A 13,472-nucleotide genomic window follows, 5' to 3' on the forward strand; every position below is an offset into this window, starting at 1 on the left:
GAACATGCGATGAATGTTTTCCTTTGGCTTTTTGTATTAGAAACATTAATTTGCGGCAATAGAGTTCCTATAAATGTATTATTCTTGGGGGGAAATCAATTAGAATGAATAGTAGGACAGTTAATTGGGTTTTTTTAATGACTACGTTTTGTTTAGCTGATTGCTAAACATAGTTATGGTTTATTTAAATGCTGATTGTCTAAGTAATGGATTGAAATGTGCCTCCAGTTGATTTAATGAAGTGTGGATTGTTTAATTGACTAGCTTTTGTAGGATTTAATACATTTTTTTCAATGGATTAAGGTATATTAATTTTGTATAGGGTTGTATCCAATGGTTACTTGGGTAGAAGGTCTCCTGTGCAACCAATCTTTCCCTTTCTTTTTGAAAAGTATCTGTCCAGGACAGTGTAGGTTGTTTTACTACCTTTTGTTTCTACAGGGGATAAGTGTCCCGAGTAGTCCTCCTTGGAATCAAAATTATTCTCAGTGGTTATTTCAGACTTACATAGGATGACTTGGATTGCCCCTACTTACCCTAGGACATTTTTTCTTCATGTCTTTTTATCATCATAATTTACTTTGCACTTATTTCCTTACTTTGTATTTCAGACAGGGAATAATTTATCTCCTATCCCACAATAAACCTTAAGGGACAGTTGACAACTGTTCCAGAGGGCGTCTCCACCCCCACCACATAGAGAGAAGCAAGTCTGTTTTGTACCATTTCTATAATTGGTAGTTTGGGGGCTAATATCCACTTCCATAGTAGTTCAATATTTTCATTTTCTGAATATACTGGGAGCTGCATTTCTAGTAGCTACTGAAAATCATTTGGCTTTGTGATATCCAAATAAATGTGTGTCAAGGTGGTTTGTCAAGCACACTCTCTGAAATGAAGGGACGGTTTCTAAACTTCATCCAGGGGAGGCAGGCTCCGCAGAAGGGAATGTCTGTTCTTTCTACTCCCCTGTGATGGAGTAATGTGGCCAGAACCCTAATCTTATTTAGCAAGTTTTGGATTCCATGGATAATGGGATTTTATGTCTACATCAAAAGTTGGAACCAACATGAGGACTTTGCCCAGAAGCTACTATTGATAAATTTCTTTCAGCACCTTTGCTTCAGCCACAGCTTTAAACTCCATTGTCATCTTATCTACTGCTAACAAACAACTCAGAAGCTTAGTAGGTTGTTTGAGTTTTATTTCTTAATTCTTCTTTACATAGTACAATTTATAAAAATACAGAAGGCCAGCCCACCCCTAAAATTCACAGTGTCTAAAGGCAGTGGTTAACAGTATACATTACCTTTATTCTAACAGTACCATTGTGTTCAGTTGCATAGGAAGGGTATTATGCCTTCACAACAGAGTCTGATAATATTTTCTTTTCCTATTTTGCTTCACAAGGCATATACTCTGCTTCTTGTTGTGATAATAATTATCTCTACTTATATACTCAAGAGCTGTCATTTATCTCCACTTCAGCTACAAAATAGAGTCGAGGTATCTCCCATCTTCATCTCCCATTTGTGTTTCCTCGTGCTTTACTTTTTAAAAATGAATTAGATTGCATTTCAAATATGCACACATTTGGATACTGGCTGAGAGTAGCTAGTTGTGCAGCTGACTGCCCTCTACATACTTTTATCTTTTCTGTACCTCAAGGCTTTATGGAATTCTTCCTGACCTCAGTGTAAACTTGCAACACATCCCTCCTACTAGCGACTCGGGTCCCCGCAATCAAGAATTGCCCTTCAGTAAACATGTTCTTATCTTTAAAAACTTGCCTTTCAAATTACAAACGAAGGATCTATGTGTTCTTAAAGCTTCATCCTGAAGCAGAAGAGGGAGGTGGGAGAAAATGGTCTATATTCACAATTGAAACAAACGCTGGTGTCTCCAAGAGGTGCATGCCTATTTAAGACATCACATCTTTGGGCCCGGGAGATGGACTGGTGAGTAAACTGGGCTGGAATATTCTGCACATGGTTAAACGCGCACTGTCTTTAGGTATTGCAGGGCTAAGCCACTGCACTGACAATGTTTTGAAATGATTCACCAGTGAGCCTTGGCTCAAATTATGCCTCGGGGCTTTTTTCTGCTTTCGCGGTGTAATAGCTCTGAACCTACTGCAAATAAATGCAGGCTTATAGTGTAATATTAGGAAGCTGGTGCTTTTCAGGACCTATTTATAGATGGTATTTTTCTTATAACGAGAGAAACACCTTAGAGGGAAATAGACCCATTAACCTTCCATATAATAAATATGTGGACAGGATGTGATTATTTTAGTACAAGTGGAAGTATTTGGAAGCAAATATCACCACTGGTACAATGTGTCTGATACACAATATGTATGTTGGGATAGCCTTGCCAACCTGGCTGCCCTGCCAGTGCGGTCAGCCCAAACACCCACAGTGGCCATGCTGGCTGAGATGGAAGGGAGTTGTGTCCTCCAAATAATAATGGTTCCAAGTTGGGTCCAGGTGAGGTAACAAAGAAGCAGGAAAACAACTTTTATCGTATTGCAACCCATGCTTTCTATCCCAGGCTATTGAAACACTGATTCCATGTTGACAGTGCGAGTGCCTTACCACAAAAGCCAGCCAATTCTAAATAGTTGTATTCAAATAAATGAGATTTACTTTCCTGATCCAGAGACCCCACAGCAAAAGTGGCACAAAATCTACTGTCTTATCTGTGCAAGAACGGTGTTCCACGTGCATAGTGGAGTTTCAATTTCAGGCAAATGTGCTTAGGAGCCAGGCATACAGCTGCTAATTTAGAATGCATTGTTTCCTGGAAAGTAGATCTGGCACAAATAGCAGAGATCACCCCTAAGGAATCTCACTTTGGCAGGTTTCTAGAATTTGTCCAGCTCTTTAAATGCTGTTAAAATTCCTGGATGTTTCTCCAGAAAATAGCTTGAGGTATCACCTGAATAGTTCAACTTAGAGATGACTCAAGGGTAAACTAGATGGGGCTGGTGTGTTTTTGTGGGAACGGGGCTTTAACCAGTTTATTCTTCCTGTAGTTTGGATCAAAATTGCAGTGAGATGCAAGTTCTCTCTTGCACCAATGGGAGTTTCTTCCAGTGAGATGCAAGTTCTCTCTTGCACCAATGGGAGTTTTCTTCCCACTGGGAATAACTGACAACCAATTCAAGAGGGATAGTTTTAGCATGTGATAGTAAAAATAGTCTTGTGAGAGCTTAAAATTAAATTTTATTGTGTGAATATGCTACTGTGCACTACAGCCTATTTTGTAGCTTGAGGACATTTCATACCTCTTAAAAAATCAGGAAGGTAACTTGAGTACCATTTATACCAGTCCCTCTCTCTACAGCCACTAATATATGTAGCTTTTTCTCTTTTCTTTCTTGCCTCTCAACTCATTTTCAGCAAGTACAAAATGAAGTCCTGCAAAAAGAAATAGGGATGGCTAAATTTGGGATGCGCTGAATACTGAACGTAAAGTTGGATGCGCCCAACAACCGCAAGGTCAGAAGTCACCCATTTTTTCTTAAATTCACTCTATAGCACCTTAACACCATTACATTCAACCTGGAATAGTAGCCTAGAAGATGAAAGAGTATTTATTTACCTGTAGAAGAGCATCTACAATACCACCTAACCAAGTTGAAAGCAATTGATTTTTGCAGTACAGTACACCTGCAATTTGTGTGGAGGTTACAGTCTGGGGATCGTGCCCGAAGCCAAAACCACATATACTCAAAACCCATTGTGTTAAATGGTGGATGGGTGGCTAAAGTCATTTTTCCCAGAACCCTGCTCCCTTTCTAATTCCCCCCCAGGCATATATATATATGCGCAAAAGGTAAAGTTGCAGGCTTACTGTAATACATAAATGAAATTGGATCTCAATGGGCCCAGCTCATATTATTATTATTATTATTATTATTATTATTCCTACTTACAGCTTAGTTTTTCCTTACACACACCTCTATTGATAATTAAAAACAATAGGACCAATATACTAAGTCAATTTGGACTGTTTATTCATAAAGTATGAGCAAATACAAACATTGTTTACTTTGCCATTCTTAACAGGAATGGATTTTTTGTGGGCTGGGAAGATGAACAGTTCTAGCTACAAAAGTCAACTCCTCAATTTTAATTGAACAACAAAATTCATTCACCTATGAAAAGTTTGTTATTTTCTCTTTTGGGTTCCCCTTTGAAACCTCAAGTCCAAGTGCTGCTTTTATTATTCTAAATTTATTTTTAGACCATTCAGCAGTACATATACCATTTGTATGTGTTATAAATATATAAACATACACAGGATTGAGTAAGGGGACTTTATGATGAACTTTACATTTTTATTTTGCTTGTGTAATAAAGTCCCACATTTGGTGTGACTAAATGGACTGAGTTAATTAGTTTGATTGCTGGATATAATTTTTTCTTAACATTAGATTTTGTAATGCTAGAATGGGGAAGCAATCCTAAATTATACCCCCGCCCTGCAAAGGGATTCAAATCATACCCACTTCCTACACAGATCTTCATCTAAGTTCATTCTCTAAAAAATAAAAATAAAAAAATAAGGCAGCAGGTACACATGTATACAGTAACTCATGTGCTAGGTAAGCTGCAAGAGATGAATAAACACTCAAATCACCTTTCCAATGCCATTACCTCATTATTTTTCAAAGGTTTACTTTTAACATAAAGAAGGTTCTCCCCCTTCTCTATTAGAATGTGCATATTATTGAAGAGCAGGGTGTTTTTAACTAGCTTTGCAGCAATAAAGTCAATGTAGATTTGTTAAAATATAAATCCTCATCGTAAACCAAAAGGGCAGATTTGATTGCTGCACTACTAGTTTGGCAGAAGTAGCAAAACATCATCAGGTTCAAGAAACTGCATCACAACTGGTGCTGCCAGAAAGAGAAAGCAAATCTGTGTAGGGCTCCCATATAGTATGGTGATTAAGCTTTGCTGCTTTATCAGTCTAAGCATTCTCTGTAGTCACATGGCAGTAGAGGGCACTGGGATAAGAGGCAGGAAAGATGAGCAAATGTTACTCACTTAGATCAGCTCTTGCACTCTCCACACACTGGACTTGCCAAAGTCTGGCACACCTTCTCTGATGTGTGCAGCTCCCTTGCTAGCAAGGTTTGGCCACATTCATTTTAACAATTTCCAGCAGCAGCAGCAGCAGCTCCACAGCTATGAAACGATAGATATGTCTTCTGCCCCTTTTCTGAGAGGGAGAGTTCTATGGCAGCTTGTAAGAAACTGCTGTATCAGAATGCATAAGAGCAGTGCAACTGTAGTGCTCATACTTCTTTCCTGCAAAAAGCTATTATTTTTTTCAAAAAGAGACAAAACACAAGGGTGATAGTTCCTCACATTTGAGTAACCACAGGTTATGATTCTGAAATCAAAAGCTAACATTTTCCTACCCAAATATGAAAAGCCATTTTCTTCCCTGCATCTGGAGAAAGTGAAGAGTTAGGACAACCTCCAAAATACGATTTGTAAAACAGGATTTGTAGTTGCTATTATTTAAACCTCCGTTCTAAAAGAATCTGAATCTGCTGTGTTCTTTGCTCTCTGTCCCACTCCCTGGGTTCAACATATCCCTCTCAAAATGAGAGCCCTAGTTTCAAATCTGTTCAACTGAATCTTGTAGATGTTGCCTAAGCTTATAAAGGTGGTTAAAAAAAAGTAAAACAAAAAGTGGATGAGAGATCCTTTGTAGCACTTGACCGTACAGAATTTGGGCACAGTCCTCACAGCATCTCTGGGGTTGCATGCAACTTGATGACACTTTAATGGCTGCCTCCTGCTACATAGAACTGGTTTAGGAAATCCCATGAGTCTCAAAAGAAACTTGCTGTGCAAAGTGCCCCACTAGATGTAAGAGAGCTGGGTCTCTTCCCCATGGCAAAAATGCATTGCTCCTCTGAAGGATATTCCCAAACATTTGCATATTCAGTTTCCACATCAAACACTGGGAGGGGGCTTTGTTTCCTTGCTGACTAAGCCCTGCTGTCAAAAGCAACACTGCCAAAACAAATACATTTCCGGTGTGTACTACAACATCCATTATGACAACCCCAAGTGTAATAAATACCAGGTGTTTAGAAAACCCCTCTAGAGAATCAGACCGCTCTACTGTGGACATTATCAGCTGGGTTCTGAAACACTAAATTAACTTAGGATGCAAGAATGTCACTATGCCCTATGTCATTAACCTGCCATGTGATAAGAAACTGCTCTTATTTTGCATTAGATGTTGCCCCTAAAGAATTGTACTGCCATGCAAACATTAATGGAATGTTAAAAAGCTCAGATGTTCTTTTCCACCCATTCACCCTACTTTCTGTTGAAATGGCATCTGCACACCCACGTTGCAATTGTCATTCATATTTTTGAAAGGGTATCATTCTTCACATTCAGATGCCTGGGAAGAATGAATTTGGAATATCCTAACTAAAAATATCCCTCCCCTAGCCTGCCCTGATTTCTGGCATTTGGAGAAAGAAAGATATGCTGCATAACCAGAATGGGAAAATATTCTATGTAATAAAATAAATTCTAGTCTTTATCTAACTGAAAAATAGATCTGGCTTATTTTATGGTAAAAAAAGAGTGAACGAAAGGTTTAATTCATTTGCATATATACCTTTTTAAGAACTGTTGCAAAATAAATTACAATTTTGCAGCACCCTCTGAAACAGTGACACTGATCCAGCCATTTCTTACACAATATAGAGGCTCAGATGGAGCTCAATTACGAGCAAGTGTCCCAATCATTTCGGTGGAAAAGACAGATCTGCATGTGCAGCAGCTTTCTTTTGTCAGGTGAATGGGATGTTCTGCACTCAAAAGAGCCTCATGTGTGCAACAGAAACCCCAGCAGAGTCTGGATTAGAGTCTGTAGCAATTTGATCAAGTGCTCAGTCATGGGCACATGGAAGCAAACAGCAAAAACAACAAAACTCCAGCAGGTTGCATATCTAAATCCCCCCAAAAATCTACAGCCCATGCATCCATCCAGACTACTTCAGCCAATGATACCATTCACAATTTAGGCACCAATGTTTTATGATACGTGGTTGCATAAGGTAACATCAGATGTTGGCATCAGCACTGGATTGCTCTCCCTATTCAAACTAGCCATTTTGCATCATGAACACAGAGCCACTGACCGGTTTGCATGTCCTGCCTGTGTTAATGGTCTCGACTGTGCCATCATTCAGATTATATGTCCAAAATGTGTTTTAAAGGTGGCAACAGTAATGAGCACAGGTCTGGCTGCCAGACAGTGAACCTGAATCTAAAACAAACGGCTTGGACAAATGTCAAGCCAGCAACTACAAATAGATACGGTCATTGCTGAAAGAAGATATGGAGGAGAATCCCCAAGCTCTGGAATTGTTCATCATTCATGCCGGGACTCTTATTACATGCTCTGCATTGTGGCAGTCTCCATCTCTTAGCACCAGGAGCTATGCTGAACAACAATGGCAAACTCGCTCACATTGCCAGACACACTGGGAATGTCCATTAAAGCGTGGTGTGCATTGGCTAGACATGAATGTCAGACAATCACCTGTCCAAAGACAACATGGCTTCTGCACTGGTCTAACACAATCACACATATACAAAGAATAACATTTCAAAACAGGACTGGATTATTATTATTTGAAAAGGCTACAGACTCCATTTTTTACCTTTACCGAAGCAGAATTACTTTTTCTTCTTCTTGCTCAGACACAGAAGGACACTGTCAACTGATGGTGCACATTGTACTTCCATGGAGAAGTACTAGCTGGAAGACACTGAAGGAATCTGCAGTAGGCTTTATGGGTTAGACTATGCTATGAAGACATTCTTCAGAGACAAACCGAACTCAAAACATTTTTCCCCCAAGTGAATAAAAAATTATAAAAAATAAAATCAGCATTAGCACAAAGCTTGGTGATTTCAACAAGGACAGCAAGGACAGCAAGGCCATCAATCTAGCAGCTCCTTAAGAGACTACCACAATCAAAGTTAAAAGAAAATAGTTGCCCCACCCCTTCCAAAATCAAGATATTCCATGGCTCTTGTTCCACTCATCATATTTTCCCCAGTGGGATAAATTCTCTTCTACCCAGAGCCCATGCTTCAAGCACCCAAACCTATACTTCAGGTAATGCCATCCTACATTTCCCTCAAAACTATGGCTGGAAATGTTTCGAAATACTACTTTTGCGTGAAGAAGCTTATCTTTGTTCTGTTTATCTCACTAGACTTTTTTTTTTTCCATTGAAGGCTGCATATTATTTCAATGTGTCGCAGGAAATGGTGATGACACACTGATCAACCCCCAAACCTAAACACCAGAATCTTGAGCACAATGTTCGATAAGGCTTCTCTTGTGGATGACATTCATACTACCATTAACCTGTAGGCTTATGAAGGACGCATCTCAGCGCATTGAAGGCATTTGTCTTCCATGTCCACTGAGTTTCTGAAGCAGTGCTGGGTAGCCAAGTACCATTCCACACAAAGTTAGCATATAATGGTTGGTTCTTGGACTGTCATGGCATCAGACACAAAGGCATCTCCAGCCATAAATATCCATAGCAGTATGTGACGTCTCTAGCTGAGGACTCCTCAAAAAATCTTAGGCAAGATGGTCCATTGTCCATAAGCAGTGGGTCCACTTAAGGAGATGTACTACTCAAATGTAAGACCACTGATAAAAGAGAAAATAAAAGGCCCACTGTATAATATTTACATCTAGAGACTGGGCCAATATTTGGTCCATAAACTCAATTTAAAAAATAAAAATCATAAAGGAAGCGATCCAGTTCTTGGTGTCCATCATCAGCTGTTGGTAAAGGTCCTTCCTGGGGAGGCCTCAGGCCTGTAGTCATACTTATTCAGTGTACTGGGGTAATAGGTGGTTGTGTACACATTTGTTTGCTGCAAAGGATAGAAGTTGGTCCTGTCATCTGGTATTAAATTGTTCTTGTTAAGTGTCTGTGGGGAGAAAAACAGAGAAATTTAGAGACACTCTTTTCCCTCCCTAGTCCAAAAAGCTCACATATTCCATTTTCTAATGCAATTTTGTATTAGTACCTTCCCTTTGATAAGGTGTCATCTTAAGTATTTTGTAGCTCTCTACAGAGACCTTTCTGTGGATAGGGCCACAACTCCTTCTGGCTTTGCCAGTGTTTTGGGCAATCTGAGCCAAGCCACTACTTGCAAACCAAGATCTATGGGTTTCTCCAGATTTGCAGACATGGCTTTCCCATATTGGTGACATGATGTTTGATGGTCATCACCACCATCTCCATCACCCGCCACTGTGCAACTGAGACTGGGGTCCCGTCTACATGTTTCACTCCAGCTCCCTCCCAAGAGTAAACCAAAAGGGCATTTCTCTTTTGCTTTGGAAGAGCAGGTGCACATTTACCTGATCTCCATCTCCACTGGTAGATATCCAGGTTTGGACCCCCCGATATTAAGTGTGTCACTTCTGTAAGCTACAGTGTAAGTAACAAGGCATGGTCACATTTGAGGGGAAAAGGATGGCTGAAGAAAATTAACAACCAACAAAGTTACAAGTAGTTGTCAACAGCATGGAGAAAAAATGGAGGTGGGATGTAGGTGTCATTTTAATTACTGATGTTTAAATAAGGGATTTCTTATTCTCCCCTGCCCTTCCTTTGCTGGGCATTTATTAATTAATTCCTTTCAATGGCACCACCATAAGCTGGTGTAAAAATTCACTGTCATTTCAACACACCCTTTATCTTTTCTAGCTCATGTTTAATCTGTCTGCTGGACAGATATATTTTTCTGTCCCCGTAAAAGAAATCTGTCACGTTTGAACATATTCAGAAAAAGAAGCAGTGAAAAACAGCATCTTTGCAAAGGATTACAAATATATAATTCCATAATCTTGATGTGGCTATTACAAATGAAAGAGACAGTATCTTGCCCTCTTCTGATCTCAAGTGTAGCTCTCGGTGATCTCTTAACCAGGTCACTGACCTAGTCAAAAACCACTTGAGCACCAGCAAGTTTATAGCATCAGGTACAATTATATTTCCTTATAAAGCAGCCCCTGTCACACTAGAACAGGGATGGGCAGATTTTGTGGTTGCAGGAGAGACTGTGTGTTTTACTAGAACCCATGAACCGGAGCCAGCTGCAGAGGACGCATGTAGAATCGAGGAATTCTGAGCCCAAGGCATTTGTTTGCCAGCACTGAAAGTTCTTCACAAAGGTTTACTCCTGATGGCAACCCAGCCACAACTACCTGCAACAATGACACTCCTCCTTTCTTCATTTCAAGAGTATCATTTAGGAAGGGAGTTAATTTGGTTATTAAAGAACAACAGAAATTGGTGATCTTGAAATCACACAGATCTACCAGTAGATACAGATCTACCTTCTGCCCACTGCTACACCAGACACAATGAAGCTTTTAGACAGATGGAAAGTGGGTTAAACCCAAAAGTGCCTTTCTGTGTGTGAATGAGTCTTCTATGCATGGAAGGGCTGTTTTACACATTGATCTATAAAGTGTTCCACAATAAAACAAACAAAAATCAAAGGTGTTTTTCCTGCACAGTCAGATGCATACGGATTGCCTCCAAATCTCCACAATATACAATAGAGACTATCATTCACTCAGCAGCCATGTGCTTGCATGATACTGATTGAGCATCCCACTCTTCCACTTCCATACCTGCCACCTAAAGACCTTGCAAGCCACCTCACTGGTCATAACAACATCTACTGTATTTTTCTGTGTAGTCAGTGGAGCGGACTCCCTCAAGTGGTTGTGGACTCTCCTTTACTGGAGGTTTTCAAGCAGAGGTTGGATGGCCATCTGCCTGGGATGCTTTAGTTGAGATTCCCACATTGAAAGGGGGTTGGACTAGGTGACTCCCAGGATCCTTTCCAATGCTACAATTCTATGATTGTACCAACTCTGGTCAAACAAGGGTTGGGAGGCTTTGAAGCCTTCCCATATCATACAAACCCAGACTGGAATGAAAAGTGGGGAAAAGAGAGGCGAGGATGAGGGAACATGTAACAGTGGGGCCTATCAATTGTGTGTTTGTGTGCGATTGTGGGGAGCCTTATATCCCGCCTCAAGATAACAAAAGGGCCTGCACTACAAGTGGTCACAGCCCAAGGCAGGTTTTGCTTGAAACATCCCAACAACAGCAACACACTCCCGACTTTATACTGCAGCACAGAAGACAGCAAAGATTCAGAGCTAGTGAATGGCTGCTAATATTCCACATAAATTTGACAGAGGCAAACATTCAAACCCTTAAGTGGCAGCATCCACTGATCTTAAATAAGACGAATGTGACAAGCCTGCCAGGCTTGCTGCTGCTGCTGCCGCCATAAGGTAATGACACCTCTGTAAGATGCATCATTGCTCTGCTGGTGTAATCTTCACTGCATGAGAGCCACACCTCCCGAGCATGGCTGACTGCTCAATTTGACTCGACCCAATGAATTAAAGAGGGTCAGGGGAAGAGACTAATAGCTTTCAGCTAAGCTGTACTGCTAAATCCTTTTTGTTCCTCCTCAGTAAGCCTCCTTGCTTTCTCTTCCTAGCAGGCATTATGTAAATCAAGCATCCCTTGAAGTGATATTTAGAGCTGCGGGATAATACAATAAAAATAATGCTGTTTCCCACCTGCAAACCATTCCCTTTCATATCAGACTCTGCCCACTGAAAACATGTGCTTTGCCACTCAAGCGGCAAACATTCTTAAATGCCGGAAGGTGGGGGGAAAGGCTTTGGTACACATCAAAATCATAAGAACCAAAATTTGCATTTCACTTTTTTTCCGGGGGAGGAGGAGGAGGGTTGAGGGGATGGAATAAATGATTTGCTAATCTAGCCAAGAGTCTCAATTTTAAAGCCACGTGGTGAAGAGATGGGTCTCAAGGAGAAACCGTTCCTAACTTTCCAGACTGCTGCAATTCATCCAGCTTTTGACTGATGGCTAAACTGTAAACAGATTGATGCTGCAGCTTCAAACAATGTACAACAGAAGGGTCACTACAGGAAGGAGGTTCTTGCTGTGGCTGTATCACTGCTTCTGCCAGCCCACACATGGGAATCAAGGGTGAAGAAAGAAAACAGCCAGTAAAAGTGAAAGAGCAACCTATCAAATTAAAAGATAGGAGATTGCCATCTTGAGCTTTCCAAGGGATAGAAGGGTAAAAAAACTCCACAAGCCCGTTTCTAGCCCAGCTGCAAACACCTCCTGGGAAAGGAAAGGTGGTTCAAAGTCTTCTGTGCTATCTCTGCCGCCCTGGACCCCGCAAGAGTTATTTTCAGCAGCAGTAAAAATGACCATCCACAAGGGAACAAGACGTTGAGAAGTCAGGCAGTGCTATGGAACATCACATCCCCCTTCTAGTTTTATTTCTCATTTCACAGCTGGAAGGTCCTCCGATCTTTTTTTAAGATTGCCGCTTCATCTGAAATTATTATTCTTCAGGGGATGGGGGGAGAGCAGAGGCTCTGTTTCCCGGTCTCCAGCACTGACATTTTCCCTACAGCATCTAGGTGTATATCTCTGGGTGGTTAATGAACCACATATCACACGATTCAATATCCCTTTCACCAAGGGAACTGCGCCAGACTGATGAAACTGACTTTCTTTCTGTTGACAGAAGGAAGGCTATATTGTGGAAATCTCTCTGCAACCTGAAATAATTCCTGTAACTGGAAGTTACAAGGCTGTATTTTGCAAATCCTCCCTCCCTCACTCACACACACACACAAACACACTTCCCATTGCTTCAATCCCTCGTCACCAAGAGCCACCCATTCATGTGGCATGTCCAAGCACCAGTGGTTCTAGGCTTCTACCATCCCCATTTATTGGGGTCTTTTTCTTCACTATAACCCTGCCTGGCCCACAATCTACGACATTCCCTTTCCTTGCAGCCCTATATGACTGGGCCTGTTGCTCCTGATCCGCTTCCAAAGGACACCCTCCTCCTGCCAAGCTCTCTTTTCCCTGGGTATGTGGCTGGCACTGGCAGCAGAGGCAAGGGCAGCAAAGGACAAGTCTCTTGTCTTGAACAGCTTGGGACCTGTATCTGAGTTTTGAGCCAGTTTGGCCATTCATCTTTTGTTTACAAGTCTGGTGTGATACCATAAATATTCTGTATAATTCTACATTCTCCTTAGTCCTTCCCCCCCCCCCATGTGCTGCACTGAGCTCAGCTGACGTTTACCACATTGTTCTCCACTCGTGATCTAGCTCTCTTAAGACTAGCCACAAACTAGCTGTAAACCATGAACAAACCTTGGTTACAGCTCACGGATAAGCTCGAAAAAGTGCTGAACTATGAGTCGAGATTTGGATGACTGGGGAAGACTACAAACTCCTCCCTAGGAGCTTGCTCATACTTGCTATGTTATGGTTTGGCTTAGCATGATGTGCCAATCAGGAC

General features: G+C 41.0%; 1 protein-coding gene across 9 annotated transcripts in view; it reads right to left on the bottom strand.

The window, feature by feature from the left end:
- Nucleotides 1-1,187: 1,187 nt before the first annotated feature.
- Nucleotides 1,188-13,472, bottom strand: part of SEMA5B (semaphorin 5B) — a 353,564-nt gene continuing 341,279 nt past the window's right edge. For 8 of the 9 annotated variants that reach the window (XM_083734995.1, XM_083734993.1, XM_083734992.1 and 5 more), the window contains one exon: nt 1,188-9,008. In XM_083734995.1, the coding sequence (XP_083591121.1) occupies nt 8,853-9,008 (156 nt within the window). In that variant the 3' untranslated portion in view covers nt 1,188-8,852. Of the gene's footprint in view, nt 9,009-9,444; nt 9,515-13,472 lie in introns of all 9 variants that reach the window. The other variant, XM_083734999.1, reaches the window with a different exon arrangement.

This window comes from Podarcis gaigeae, assembly GCF_964106915.1.
Source record: "Podarcis gaigeae genome assembly, chromosome: 1".
Taxonomy (NCBI): Eukaryota; Metazoa; Chordata; class Lepidosauria; order Squamata; family Lacertidae; genus Podarcis; species Podarcis gaigeae.